The sequence below is a fragment of the Macadamia integrifolia genome, chromosome 13 (genome assembly GCF_013358625.1).
Source record: "Macadamia integrifolia cultivar HAES 741 chromosome 13, SCU_Mint_v3, whole genome shotgun sequence".
Classification (NCBI taxonomy): Eukaryota; Viridiplantae; Streptophyta; class Magnoliopsida; order Proteales; family Proteaceae; genus Macadamia; species Macadamia integrifolia.
This window is the reverse complement of record NC_056569.1, coordinates 14213732-14227662: the sequence shown is the minus strand read 5'-3', so window position 1 is coordinate 14227662 and position 13931 is coordinate 14213732. Positions and strand designations below refer to the sequence as shown.

Sequence of the window (13931 nt, the reverse complement as noted above, 5' to 3'; positions counted from 1 at the left end):
CCCCCCCCCCAAAAAAAAAAAAAAACCAAAACCAATAGTATCTACATTCAAAGGATTCTGGGTCACAGTAGAAACTAATTTGTACAAAAACAATTAGCATGGGATCAAAATTACAGAGCCAATCTACTGCATAACCTATCATTCAATAGACACAATCTTCTCTGAGAATCCCAATGTCGACCCTGCTTCAAATAATGGGCCTAGGAAGGCCGTGAGGTTAACCATGTCTTCGAGATTTAATGGTATACCAGTCTCAACCTCTACCTGTCATGGTCAATTGAATATCATAAAATTAAAAACTGAGATTAAATCTTTAGTTTCTAAATTCAACTAAACAAGCAGAAAAGTAAGTCGACAACTATACTTATTTGCAAATAGTATTGTTTCTAACATGGCATTAGAATGCGCAGTCTGATCTCTCTGTTGCAGCCTGGTAGGACAGTTCGGATTTCAAATTTGAAATGCAGTGCTTTATGAGAAATACAAATGTAGTGTTCAATACTGAAGCTCATTGCTGATTTCTGCAACCATTTTAACATTTTCAGTACTTGGTCTCATCAGTCCTGCTAAGCCTATATATTTTATAGACTTTTGAGCATCACTGATAAGTTACATGGGTTAAGAGTATGTTCAGAGTGAATACCCAAATTTTCTAAAAAATAAGGATTCTTTCGAGATCATGTTCTCTTTTAAATGGAAAAACAAACAGACACAAAAAACAAGATATCCAATGACTAATTTATGCTTATAAGTTATAACGAGGGTGCCCATACCAATGGACCCAGCTCCAGCGGCTGAAGAGGGGGAGGGTGCAACTTTTGTGTTGATGTCTTGATGACCTGTGCATATAAGGACTGGTAGTAGTCCAGCTCTGATCACTTTCCTTTTTCTGCTCAATTACTTATCAGGTGTGGTCATTCCTTTCTCTTCTTCTTTGTTCTTCTTCCCTCTAATTCTGATGTCTTCTTCTAGTTCCTTTATTACTCTGATTTCTTGTAATTCTATTACGCTGATTTTTAGTTCTGGCTATACCTTCGCTGAAACTGAATTTCGGCTTTCATATTAGTTTATCAGTGATCCATTACATTATTATCGAACATTTCTCAACTCTTATCATCTGATTCTGCTGATATTTCTTAGTTCTTGACTTTAAGGTTGAATAGTAAGGAGGCTTGAAATCATCCATATGTATCTCTGATTTTCAAAGTTACTATATCCAATTGAAAGATCTATTAACAAAGTATATCCGACCAGAATCCTAGGTAAATCGACCCTGGATTTTGAATTTTTCTCTTTTAAGTTTTCCTAGTATTCTTCTATTCTGCCCATGTTTTGTTATAATCAAATTATAAGTGATCTTGGTCAAGTGTGGTTGCGTGGTTCTAGTTCCTTTCTAGAATTCGGACTAGATCACAGAAGCTAATGAAAACAAAGAACATCATAAAGTGGTATTCAAGCTGAACTAGATAGTAATTTCAATTGGTGGTGAGAACCAATTTATTAGGCAGCCACAACAAGCAAAAGATTACAAGCACCAGATATTATGTAACCATTCGATATTTTCTTAGGAGCTAGGAAGATCCAGCAACAAACCTCAACATTCACAAAAGCACAAGAAATGGAGAGATCAAAACATACCAACCGCCGAACATCCAATATTGTTGTAGTCGATCCAATGTGCCTCTGCTGTGATTGAAACTAGTAGGAAATTTCTCATGTAATGCCACCTCAAACTCCTGTAAATGATACAGTAAGTAATGATCAACTATGGTAACAATGCATCTAATCCTATTTGGGTGGGCTTTCCCAAACCTCTCGATATATATAGGCATTCCATCTTTATCAACCACATGGTAACCTTGAGGATAATGTTGAAAAACTTCTTCCAGTTTTTCAAATTCGAAGTCCTAAAGATACAGTTCAATATGGTATCATGTTGAAGGTGTTATTAAATTGGGAACAAATTGAATATCTATGGATATCCTAATTTCCAATGTAACTAGTTCAACTCACATGCTATCAAAATATATTAGCATCATTTTATGTGCATGAATAGACTATTAGAAATAATCTACTACTAAAGTTAGGATATAATCTACATAGTGCTAAACCATTTTTCAATGTACCAACTAGTGGCAAAACATGCTTGCGAATATTTAGATTGTCAACCAAAATCATCTAGTTTTGCCAATAAAGAAAGTTAAAAGAGTGATAAAATAATGCACTACCCTCCAATATGGTGTCTGTACCATACTCCTTTCTCCATTGGAGCATTTCTTCCTACATTTGGACTGTATTATCAATGTCGAAGTCCCTTTCTGTCAAAACCTGCAACTTTTAAAAGGAATAATCAGGATAGAATCCAGGATTCAGATATTGCATCTTGAATTGGAGTATCAGAAAAGTAGTTTAGAATTTAATTTGATTTCTGAAGACCCCTGGTTCATGGGCAGCAATTGAAATAAATGAAAACAATTTAGAACTGTTGTCGTTGGATCTGCATCAGAAGTTGAGATTTAATTTTACCGAGTCATTAATAATGGGTGATAGTGGTCCTACATCACTGAAATAAGAGGATCCTCTTGGCCCTTTTCAAGCTCGGCCTCTTGGGATAATCAATCAATTTCTTCGCAGAGCCACACTCTATTCTGAACAACTCTTCTGTGGAAGGCTCTTGTAATTCAGGGAACACATTGGATTGGTTGTTAAATGCAAGCATGGATGAGCAATATAGCAGTCTAGAAAGCAGTGAAAGATTGTTCATCTGTCTAGACGCAGACACAAGGGGTGCTAACAGTTCTGGAGGATCCCAACTTTAACTTATGCATTTATAATAGAGATCTTAATCAAGAAGAGGATTGTACCCACATAGAGTTGTTTTCCCAGCATGTTAATCAGATATGGTGGAAGGGACTATGACTTAGGACCACACAGAAGGAATTTAGGAAAGAGTCCACCAGACAATGGTAAATTTAGGAAGCTTAAAAGGTACAAATATAAGAAAAGTAACCTCTGCCTCACATGCATATAGCAGAAATAAGTGAATGGAAACAAGATAGTGTTATGTATGAGAGAGAGAGAGAGAGAGAGAGAGAGAGAGAGAGAGGGAGAGAACAATTAAACCTACCCAAGACATACTGTGAAAGTATATCCTCTGCATAACATAACTTGCTGACAAGTAGAACAGATTGCCACTGAATTGAACTTCCATGATTTTTGGTGACCAATTGAAGCTTCAGGGTAGGCAGAAAACAAACAGAACATTGATAAGTGATACCTTATAGATACAATGCTAGGTTGCATCAATTTGCTGAAAAGTTCCATGCAATTGCCATGTTTCTTTTTCTATATTCCTGAGCATTTTCAAAGAAAGCATTCCATCTCAGAGAAATTAAAGATCCAAGAAATTGCCATGCCAATTTTGGTTGGTTCTTGAGCATTTTTAAAGAAAGACATTCTATCTTGTGATTCTCCCATGAAGAGAAATTAAGTTAAAATCACATATGGCATAACATGAAGTATAGATATAAATCATACCTATCAGGTTATAGAAGAAATACCTCAATATTAGCTGCAATGCATCTCTGCTTTTATTGTAGTTTTGCATAATAGACAAAATCTGTCTGTAGTACTCCATCCGTTGATTTAATTATAAGAGGTGAGACCCGCATGCGGTGTTTAGACTTTATTGCCATATGCCATCTATTATCACCTTAGGGATTTCGGCAATCTTGGACCACTCTTCTCCTTCCTTCTTTTGGTACCGTTGGGTCAGCTTTGGACAATTCTGGATCTCCAAATGTTTAAGCAAGATTAGGTCAGAGAGTCCATCATATAGGGATTCAAGAATTGGGCAATCCTTGATGCAAAAATCCCGAAGGTTGGTGGGAAGCAGGCCATTTGGAAGGGACATGAGAGCATGACATCCACCAATGGTGAGATATGAAAGAGATATAAGATTATGAAGACCTGAGGTATGTAGGGGTTCAAGATTCTTGCACTCCATAAGAAAATAGCACTCCACAATTTCTAGTCGTTTAAGACTTGTAAATTTGTGCAGCCCCTTGGGCAAGGAATTCAACTGCCCACAATTTAGAATTGATACTTCTTGAAGTGTAGTGGATAAGCCCATATCTGGAATGGTTTCAAGAGCAGGACACTCCTTGATTACTAATCTTTGGAAGGTCGTGAGGTTGTGCAATAGTTCCATGGGTAAGGACTCCAAATTCTCACAATCAATGATCTCCAATTCTTCAAGTGCAGAGGGTAACCTTGTTTCCTGGAAGGACACTAGAGCAGGACAACTACCAATTACAAATTCTTTGAGATAAGTTAGGGTCTGAAGCTTCTTTGGTAGTGACCCCAACTTCTCGCAATAAGAGATCTTTAGTTCTTTAAGTGCAGTGGGTAACCTTGCTTCTCGGAGGGATACAAGAGCAGGGCAACTTGTGATTACTAATCTTTGGAGAGATGTTAGAGTGTATAGTTTCTTGGATAGTGACTCCAAATTCTTATAGTTTGATATTGCAAGAATTCTAAGTGACGTGAGTTTGTGCAGCTGTAGCCCAAGAAGGTGTGGCTTGGCCACAATGGCTTCTACCCCATTATTGCCTACATCTTCCAAATTTGAATTGTCCCGAGTCCCACGCAATTGGGATAACTTTTTTTTTTGCCCTACATCGATTGTGCTCAACATTTGAAGACAAGTCATGTTACCCACTCCTAATGGAATTTTATGGAAATCCCAATGTGCAGGGAGAACAAGATATCGAAGATTTATGAGGTTACTCATATCGTTAGGTAACTCTCTAAGCCTACCACAGCCACTAAGGGCTAACAATTGTAGATTGTAAAGTTTTCCAATCGAGTCGGGCAACCTCACAATATCAGAAAACGAGAGATCAAGAATCCTTAGATGTTTCAACTTGCCAACTGAATCAGGCAACTCACAATTGCAGCAATTTCTGAAACGTAGCACACGTAGGAATTGGAATTGGAATTCCAAAGTGGAAAAAAAGTGCTTAGGACTACCAGCTAAATCATTTAGAGTTAGAAAGGTGCGTAAACTTTTCATTGCCCCAAACTCTGTCGCCTCAACATTATAATTGTGCATAACATAGGACAAGTGGCGAGTTGTAGTAAGAACAGGTGATGACTTATCATACTCTTTCTTACAATATATTCCATCTGAAACATATTGTGCTAAATCGTGGATTAGATCATGCATCACAAATGTTGGTCCCGTGTTACCGGATGACTCAAATATTGACATGGTGTGCATTTCTTTTGTAAAATCAGTAAGGAGCGATCCTGTTGCCCAAGAATGATGATAAATAGATAACTCAAAGAATGACCGCATTACTAATTCATCACAATACCCAGCCCCTATATCTTCCAGTCGTTTCTTTTCTTTTGGTTGAACAAGACCTTCTGCAATCCACAAGACAACTAATTCACTCTTGCTAAATTCGTAGTCTTTGGGAAACAAAGCACAATATGCAAAGCATCTCTTTACATGTGGTGGAAGATGATGGTAACTCAAGATGAGTGATGGAAGGATCTCACTCTCTCTTAAATCCCATATTTCACTCTCCAAAATATCTTTCCACTCATAGTTATCCCTTTTATCTCGCAAGAGGCCAGCAAGTGTCTTTATAGCCAAAGGTAAACCCTTACATTTCTTCACAATTTCATCTCCAAATACTTCCAACTTTTGATTTGCATCAGATGATTTTTCATCCATGAAAGCGTGCCTTTGAACGAGTGCAAAACAAGCTTCATTTGGAAGACCTTTTAGATAAATATCGTACGGAACAGTGCGAACGATTGATGAAACGCTTTTGTTCCGTGTTGTAACTAATATCTTGCTCCCTCGTTGACCGAATGCAAAAGGGGTCCTTAAGGCATCCCATCTGTCATAGATATCGTTCCACATGTCATCCAAAACCAATAAAAATCTTTTTTTGCTTAATGCTTCTTTAAGTTTCAGCTGTAGCAGGTCCAGTGAATTAGAAGGAGGGCAAGATCTGGTGACTGACTCAAGAATTTCTTTAGTTAACCTCACCAGATCGAAGTCTTCCGAGACACAAACCCAAGCTTTCAGACCAAAATGCTTCTCAATTCTTTCATCATTATAAACAAGTTGAGCAAGGGTTGTCTTTCCAACCCCACCCATGCCCACTATGGGCAGCACTGAGAAATTATTAACATCATTACTTGGAGTGTTATCGGATATCAACCATCTGAAAATCTCCTCCATATCTTCCTCTCTGCCGAAAACATTCGATGTATTCACTAAAGAACTCGTTGGTGGCCTTTGACTGAATACCTTGGGCCTTGAGGACCCAGATCCGATGCTCAAGTTCAAACCTAGAGCAACACCTTCTTGTGCTACACTTTTTAACCTCACGTTGATATCCCTTACTTTTGAATGGAACCTTTTAATTCCCTGCAGCTCTTCAGTGATGTTATTAACCTTAGGCGCAATGCCTTTTATTCCTTCTAAAGCAGATTCTATGCCAGAGTTCAACCAAGAAGAAACACTACTTTCAGTACTTGATGGTGTGAGAGGAACAGGGGGGTTGCGTACCTGTTGGGTTTGGTGAGCAGATTCCAATTTCAGGCGTAGAAGTTCAGTGGCATACTCATCCAGTATGTCCTCCGCATCATAGAGGAGCTGTTTGAGGTGGTCGAGCCACAGCTTCACGGCAACGTTGGTGAATTGCTTCACTTCAGCTTCATCAGATAAGGCCTGAATCATGGCCGACGTCCGCTTCAGTGACTCCACTTCATCCAAGTCGATTTCCCATCGGAGTAAGAAGTCCAGCAACTCAGGAGAGGCAAACCTATCGAAGGCCACCTGAAGGAAGGCCGAGAGGAAAGACCCTCCGAAAAGCTGTCCCACACCTGACATCTTCTTCTTCGCTAAAGAGAAAAATAATAAAACAGTGAGATTTCAACAACAGAAGCAGAAATCTGGCAGAGAGAGTAGAAGAAGAGAGAGAAGTGAGGAAATACTTGGGAACGGTGGTTATATCTGAAAGAAAGTTTTAGAATGCAGGAATGAATTTGTAGCTTAAAAATGACATGTAACCTATTTATTAATGATACCATCGTTGGTGAAGCTGGTTTGGGCGAATTGAGATTGTGTGGATAAGGTGCGCATGGTTCAACTCCGATTTATACATCTGCGATTTTCATTATAATTTTTGAACTAAGAAATAAAAAATCCAACATATTGGTCAGAATAGGCCAATCTTCAACAAATTTGTCCTAGTTTTCCTAAAATAAAAGGCCTTTTTGACAGTTTTTCTCCATTGGTCTGTATCGTTCCACCAACACAGTATTGACCAGGCATTGAGATCAGTGTTAGCGATACTAATACAAATCACCCATATCGGTGATCTAATACCGATACCTCAAACCATGGGTATGAACTAGCTTTGCCTTTTAGCTATAAGGTGACTAGAGGTGTCAATTTCAGGCTTAGCTGTTTAAAGCTTGAACTGGCTGGCCCATTCATAATTGGTCGTTCGAGGTGCAAGGATGCAACTTGACGGGTGCCCAATTGGGACTGTTCGATTACTAGCTTGATATGTTTAAAGCCTGATTAAAGCCAATTTATAGCCAAATTAGAGATAAATAACTAACTAGCCCATTTAAAACTTGTTTAGCCTAATTATTGGTACTTCGATTAAGGAACGGTATCTGACTGGCGATTTATATATAGGACCATGCCTAGTATATGAGGCTGGATTACTAAATAGGCCAATCATGGTACGAGGTCCCAAAGTGGGCAAGCCCGACTAGACTAGACTGAATCCAGGCCTAGCTCGACCAATTGACACCCATAAAGGGATCGTCACCAAAACTCCTTTTTCTTTTGATTTTTGTTTCTATAATAGTGGCATTCTCTAAGGGTGGCACATTAATTTCTTTTTATTTATTTATCCTTTGGATAAACAAGTTTGGGAAATTTTCCTCCATCGTGCAATGAAAAAACCTAAACCATGAATGACTGTCAATATCTACTTCTATTCCCAAATAGTTGATAATACTTCCATTGTTCTTCTATGGGTGCCATTCGAAGGCCTTAGTAACGAATTTCAATATCTCTCCCTCACTCCCTTGAATGTGATTGAAGGAAAACTTGATCCATCCAAGTTGTCTTACATCACTAAAATGCCTTTTCCTCTGACTTTGCGTGCCACAAAGGAAAATTGATACTAATCAACTTTGACATAACTCTTGAGTGTGGATCAAGTTCTTATGAGAATGTTTTCGTATGAGAACCATTCTCATACGGACTGATCTACGTAGATAGAATCTATCAGAGTTGGTTATTGGATGGATTCCATGTATGCAAATCTACCCCATTATTCTCTCTCTCTCTCTCTCATAAAATTTGATGTTGACCCTTGTGTTGGTGTGTTCCCAAGAGTGAGGAAAAACTGGCATGACCCAAGAGGACTTGATTGGCTGTCATATCTCCTTGCGTGCCGTCATATCTCCTCGCGTGCCGCAGACATTTGGAAAAATTGGTATTGACTGACTTTCATATCTCTCTAGACGACGGTCAAATTTGGTGTTGACCCTAGTGTTGGTGTTTACCCGAAGTCAGTTAGGAAAAACTGGCATGACCCGAAACTCTCTCTCTCTCTCTCTCTCTCTCTATGAAGGACAGAAAACTTGATTTACCTAAAGTTTTTTCTTGCAGCAATAAGACCCATCACAAACAATCAAGGTGTCTTTTTTGTACTATTTATATTCCTATATATTTTATATTGTTAGAGATTAAGGCTGCGTTGTTAATATTTCTGTTTTAAAAACGATGTTTTGTGTTAAAAATAAAAATTTCAGTTTATGTGTCAAAATATCGTTTTTAAATGATATTTTAGGCAGGCCCTTCAATGGCTGCAAATTCATTCAATGGTTCAAAAGTGTCTTTTTAAGAGAGTAAAAGAGGGAAAACGATGAGAATTGATGTGTATATAGGTACACATAACATGGTCAAAAGAATCTTCTCCACTTCTAAATTAACGGTGTTAGGCTTTAGGGGTTCATTAGATATTTTGGAAAAATTAGAGTGGTATGTCATATAAGGTTTAAAAATAGAGCTGGTACAAGATAATTTTCCTATATAATAATAATAATAATAATAATAATAATAATAATAATAATAATAATAATAATAATAATAATAATAATAAAACAATTAATATTGCCTAGCAATTTAAATGTAAAAATTACATGATTTACCCTTCCTTGGGTCTTGAACAATGTTTACAAGGGATTAAAAATGTAATGTTACGAAATAATTGAACAATCAATATTTGTAAAATGCCGCAAATATCTAATAAATTAACGGATGGCACCAATGTAGGCGTTGGATAAGGCATCATACATGATTTTATGAGTTTTTGAGAAGTATATATATGGACGAGTTTATATGATATGATCCATCCAGTGTATTCGTATTGGTATCTAATCACTTTGATCAGCCTTCCAGGACCATATTCCATCTGTTCAAGTCGTCTTATATGGTCCATTGAATATGGATTAAAAAAAAAATAAAAATTGAACGACTAAGTTTCCCTGATACAGTCAAATCTTTCAATATAGCTAGATGAATTTATATGGTATGACCCACGTAGAACATCTGGATTGACACATAATCAGATAAAAAAAAACTTCCTAAACCTTTTTCCAACTGTACAACTCATCCTATGTGGTCTATCGGATTCAGATTAAAAAATAAATAAATTAATTAAACAAATAAGAATTAACAATAATGATTATCTGTGTTGCATGTCTATTGCTTCAAACACTCATGTTCTTCATGTCTGGTCATTCTCCTACAAAGATAAATTAAATTAAAACCATACCTAGCATAAAATAAAGTAAAATATAGAAGTAACAAATTTCGGATTGTAGAAGAAATAACTCACTTTTATCATAGTACTCCATCCATGGTTTATTATGAGAGGGCAGGCCCACAGATGGTAGGCGATCTGGGTTTCAAAGGTAATATGGTTTTGCTTCATTGCCATCATTTATTATTACCTTAGGGATTTGTGAAATCTTGAACCACTCTTCTCCTTCCTTGTTTTGTAGCATTGAATAATTCCGGATCTCCAGATGTTTTAGAGGGGTTAGGTTAGAGTGTCCATCATGTAGGGATCCAAGAATTGGGCAGTCCTTGATGCAAAAATTCCTAAGGTTGGTAGGAAGCAGACCCTTTGGAATGAACATGAGAGAAGGGCACCCTCCAATGATAAGATATGAAAGAGAAGTGAGATTACGAAGGCCAACGGTATATAGGGGTTCAAGATTCTTGCACTCCATAAGAAAAAAGCATTCCACAATCTCCAATTTTTCAAGATTTGTGAGTTTGTGCAACCCCTTGGGCAAGGCATTCAGATTCCCACACTTTAGAATCAGTACCTCCCCAAGCGTGGTGGATAAGCCCATGTCTGGAACGGACTCAAGAGCAGGACAATCTTTGATTTCTAATATTTGGAGGGATGTGAGACTCTGTAGTTGTCCCATGGGTATGGACTCTAGATTCTTGCAATCGATGATCTCCAATTCTTCAAGCATAGTGGGTAACCCTATTTGGAAGGACATGAGACCAGGGCAACTTTCGATTACAAATTCTTAGAGAAATGTTAGAGTGTGTAGCTCCTTTGGTAGTGACTCCAGATTCTCACAATCAAACATCTTCAATTCTTGAAGTGTGGTGGGCAAACTTATTCCCTGGAAGGACACAAGAGTAGGGCAATTTTCAATTACTAATCTTCAGAAAGATGGTAGAGTGTGTAGTTCCTTGGATAGTGACTCTAGATTCTTACAATTTGATATTCGAAGAGCTCCGATCGAGAGACGTGAGATTGTGCAGCTGTAGGCCAAGAATATTATTTCCTACATTTTCCAAATTTGAATTGTCCGAAGTTCCATGGAGTTGGGACAACTTTTTTTTTTTTTGGCTGAAGACTACTCAAGTTACCTACTCCTAATGGAATTTTATGGAAATCCCAATGCACGGGAAGAATAAGACATCAAGTGATGTCAACAACTAAAGACTGGTCTAAGTCTCTCACAACCAAAAAGGACCAGTGATTGTAGATTGTAAAGACTTCCAATTGAGTTTGATAACCTCACAATATCAGAAAATGACAGATCAAGAGCTCTAAGATGTTTCAACTCGCCAATTGAATCATGCGACTCACAATTGTAACAATTTCTGAAACGTAGCACACACATGAATTGGAATTGGAATTGGAATTGCATGGTGGAGCAAAAGTAATTGAGACTGCCTGAAATATCTTTTGAATTAGAAGGGTATGTAACCTTTTCATGGCCATTGATTCTATCGCCACAACATTATAACTATCCACAATGTAGGATAGGTGATGTGCTGTTGTAAGAACTAGAGGTGTCTTATCATACTCCCTCCTACAGTACATTCCACCCGAAACAAAGTGTGCTAAATTATGGATCAAATCATGCATCATAAATCCTAATCCCATGTTACTAGATGACTCAAAAAATATCTTTTATGAATTTCTTTTGATAAGTCAAAAAACCTCCGGCCTGCCACCCAAGGCTGACAAAGTTTAGATAACTCAAAGAAAGACCTCATAAATAGTTCATCAAAATATCCAGCCCCTATATCTTCTAGCCTTCTACTATCTTTTGGTTGAACCATACCTTCTGCCATCCTCAACCCCACTAATTCAATCTTGCTAAATACATAGTTTTTAGGAAACAAAGCACAATATGCGAAGCATCTCTTCAAAAGAGGCGGTAGATGATGGTAGCTCAACATGAGTGATGGAAGAATCTCATTCTCTTTTAAAATCCCATATTTCATTATCCAATATGGCTTTCCACTGACTGTTCTCCTTTTTATCTCGCAAGAGGCCAGCAAGTGTTTTTATTGCTAAAGGTAAGCCCTTACATTTCTTCCCAATTTCATATCCAAATAATTCTAGCTTTTGATTTGCATCAAGTGAATTTTCATCATTGAAAGTGTGCCTTCCAACTATTGCAATACAAGCCTCATCTGACAGACCTTTTAGACAATGATTGTATGGAACTGTGCGCACGATTGATGCAACACCTTTGTTCTTTGTGGTAACCAATATCTTACTTCTTGGTTTAGCAAATGCAAAAGCAGTGCTGAAGGCATCCCATCTCTCGTAACTCTCACTCCATATGTCATCTAGAACCAATAATAATCTTTTCTCACTCAGTGCTTCTTGAAGTTTCATGTGTAGCAGGTCGAATGAATTAGGAGGGGATGCCCCAGTGGTTGACTCAGAAAATTTCTTTGGTTAACCTCACCACATCAAAATCCTCCGATACACATGCACCCAAGCTTTCAAATGAAAATGCTTCTTAACTTTCTCATTGTTATGAACAAGTTGAGCACGGGTGGTCTTCCCAACTCCACCCATGCCGACTATGGGTAGCACTGAGAAATTATTATCATTTTTATTGGTAATTGGAGTATTATCTGATAGCAACCATCCAACAATTTCTCCATATCTTCCTCTCGACCAAAAACTTTAGATCTATTCACCAAAGAACTCGTCGGTGTCCTTTGACTGAGAACCATCGACCTTGAGGACCCAGATCCCATGCTTGAGTTCGAACCAAGAGCAACACCTTCTTGTGCTACACTTATTAACCTCTGATTGATATCCCTTACTTTAGATCCAAACCTTTTAATCTCCCGCAGCTCTTTTGGCGATGTTATAAAGCTTAGGCCCAATGCCTTTTATTCCTTCTAAAGTTTAGTTGATGCCCTGAAAATACATATTATATGCCAGAGTTCAACCAAGAAGAAACACTACTTTCAATTGGAGTTAGAGGAACAGGGTCGCATACCTGTTGGGTTTGGTGAGCAGATTCCAATTTCAGGCGTAGAAGTTCAATGGCATACTCATCCAGTATGGCCTCTGCATCATAGAGGAGTTGTTTGAGGTGGTCCAGCCACAGTTTCACAACAATGTTGGTGAATTGCTTCAATTCAGCTTCATCAAATAAGGCCTAAATCATGGTTGACGTCCGTTTCAGTGAATCCACTTCATCCAATTTGATTTCCCATCGGAGTATGAAATCTGTCGAAAGCCACTTGAAGGAAAGTCGAGAGGAAGGACCCTCCGAAAATCTGTCCCACAACTGACATCTTCTTCTTCTTCGTTTGGAGAGAGAAAAAGAGGTCAAGAAATGAGAGGTCCACAATATAATCAGAAATATGAGAAAGAGAGAGATCGAGAAGCACAGGAAGTGAGGGAACACTCTTCAATGTCGAAACTTTGGATTTGAAAATTAGCTTTACTTAGTAGGAACAAGTTTGTGCTTCCGTCTCTCATAGGAAAAAGAAAAAAATGTTATGACCCTGGTTTTTTCTTGCAGCAATAAACTATCCTTATAACAAACACCAACAAAAACAGATCTGTACAATATAAAGATTTAACGAGATTCACACACTGATATAGTTTGTTACGTCATCGAGCGAAGAAGAAGATGTTTCACTATGTAGAAGAGAGATTACACCCAAACAGTGACGAGAAAACTCGCTTTAAAATCCTAACTCGAAAATTCCCCAAATTACAGTGACTTGCTCAACAAGACGATAGTACATTATATACTTCTCCAAGTCGTGGGTCGATCCATCGAGTCGTGGCTTATCGACCCAACCCCTCTGCTTCCATCACAAATCTCAGAAAATTTTTCATTCAGATCACCACCAAAATATTTTGGAGTGAGTCATTATTTAAAACGGATCAAGAATTTGAGACAAATTTAACAACTACCCATCACCAAATACTCTCAATGTCTTCTCATTTTGATTTCTTATAGACGAAATGTTATGACAAACAAACTTGTTTTATAGAAAAAAGAAGAAAAAAAAAAAAAAAAAA

The 13931-nt window shown here is 37.8% G+C and overlaps 1 protein-coding gene across 12 annotated transcripts in view; it reads right to left on the bottom strand.

Moving 5' to 3' along the window:
- Positions 1 to 20: 20 nt before the first annotated feature.
- The window catches only part of LOC122060113 (putative disease resistance protein RGA3), a 15305-nt gene continuing 1394 nt past the window's right edge, over positions 21 to 13931 (bottom strand). Inside the window, exons 1-5 of one of the 12 annotated variants that reach the window (XM_042623292.1) lie at positions 3128 to 7076; positions 2229 to 2328; positions 1639 to 1736; positions 392 to 521; positions 21 to 264 (exon numbers count right to left, since the gene is read on the bottom strand). In XM_042623292.1, the coding sequence (XP_042479226.1) occupies positions 3686 to 6913 (3228 nt within the window). In that variant the 5' untranslated portion in view covers positions 6914 to 7076 and the 3' untranslated portion in view covers positions 21 to 264; positions 392 to 521; positions 1639 to 1736; positions 2229 to 2328; positions 3128 to 3685. Of the gene's footprint in view, positions 265 to 364; positions 522 to 1638; positions 2335 to 3127; positions 7191 to 13931 lie in introns of those variants that run through there. The other 11 variants (XM_042623286.1, XM_042623284.1, XM_042623291.1 and 8 more) reach the window with 11 other exon arrangements.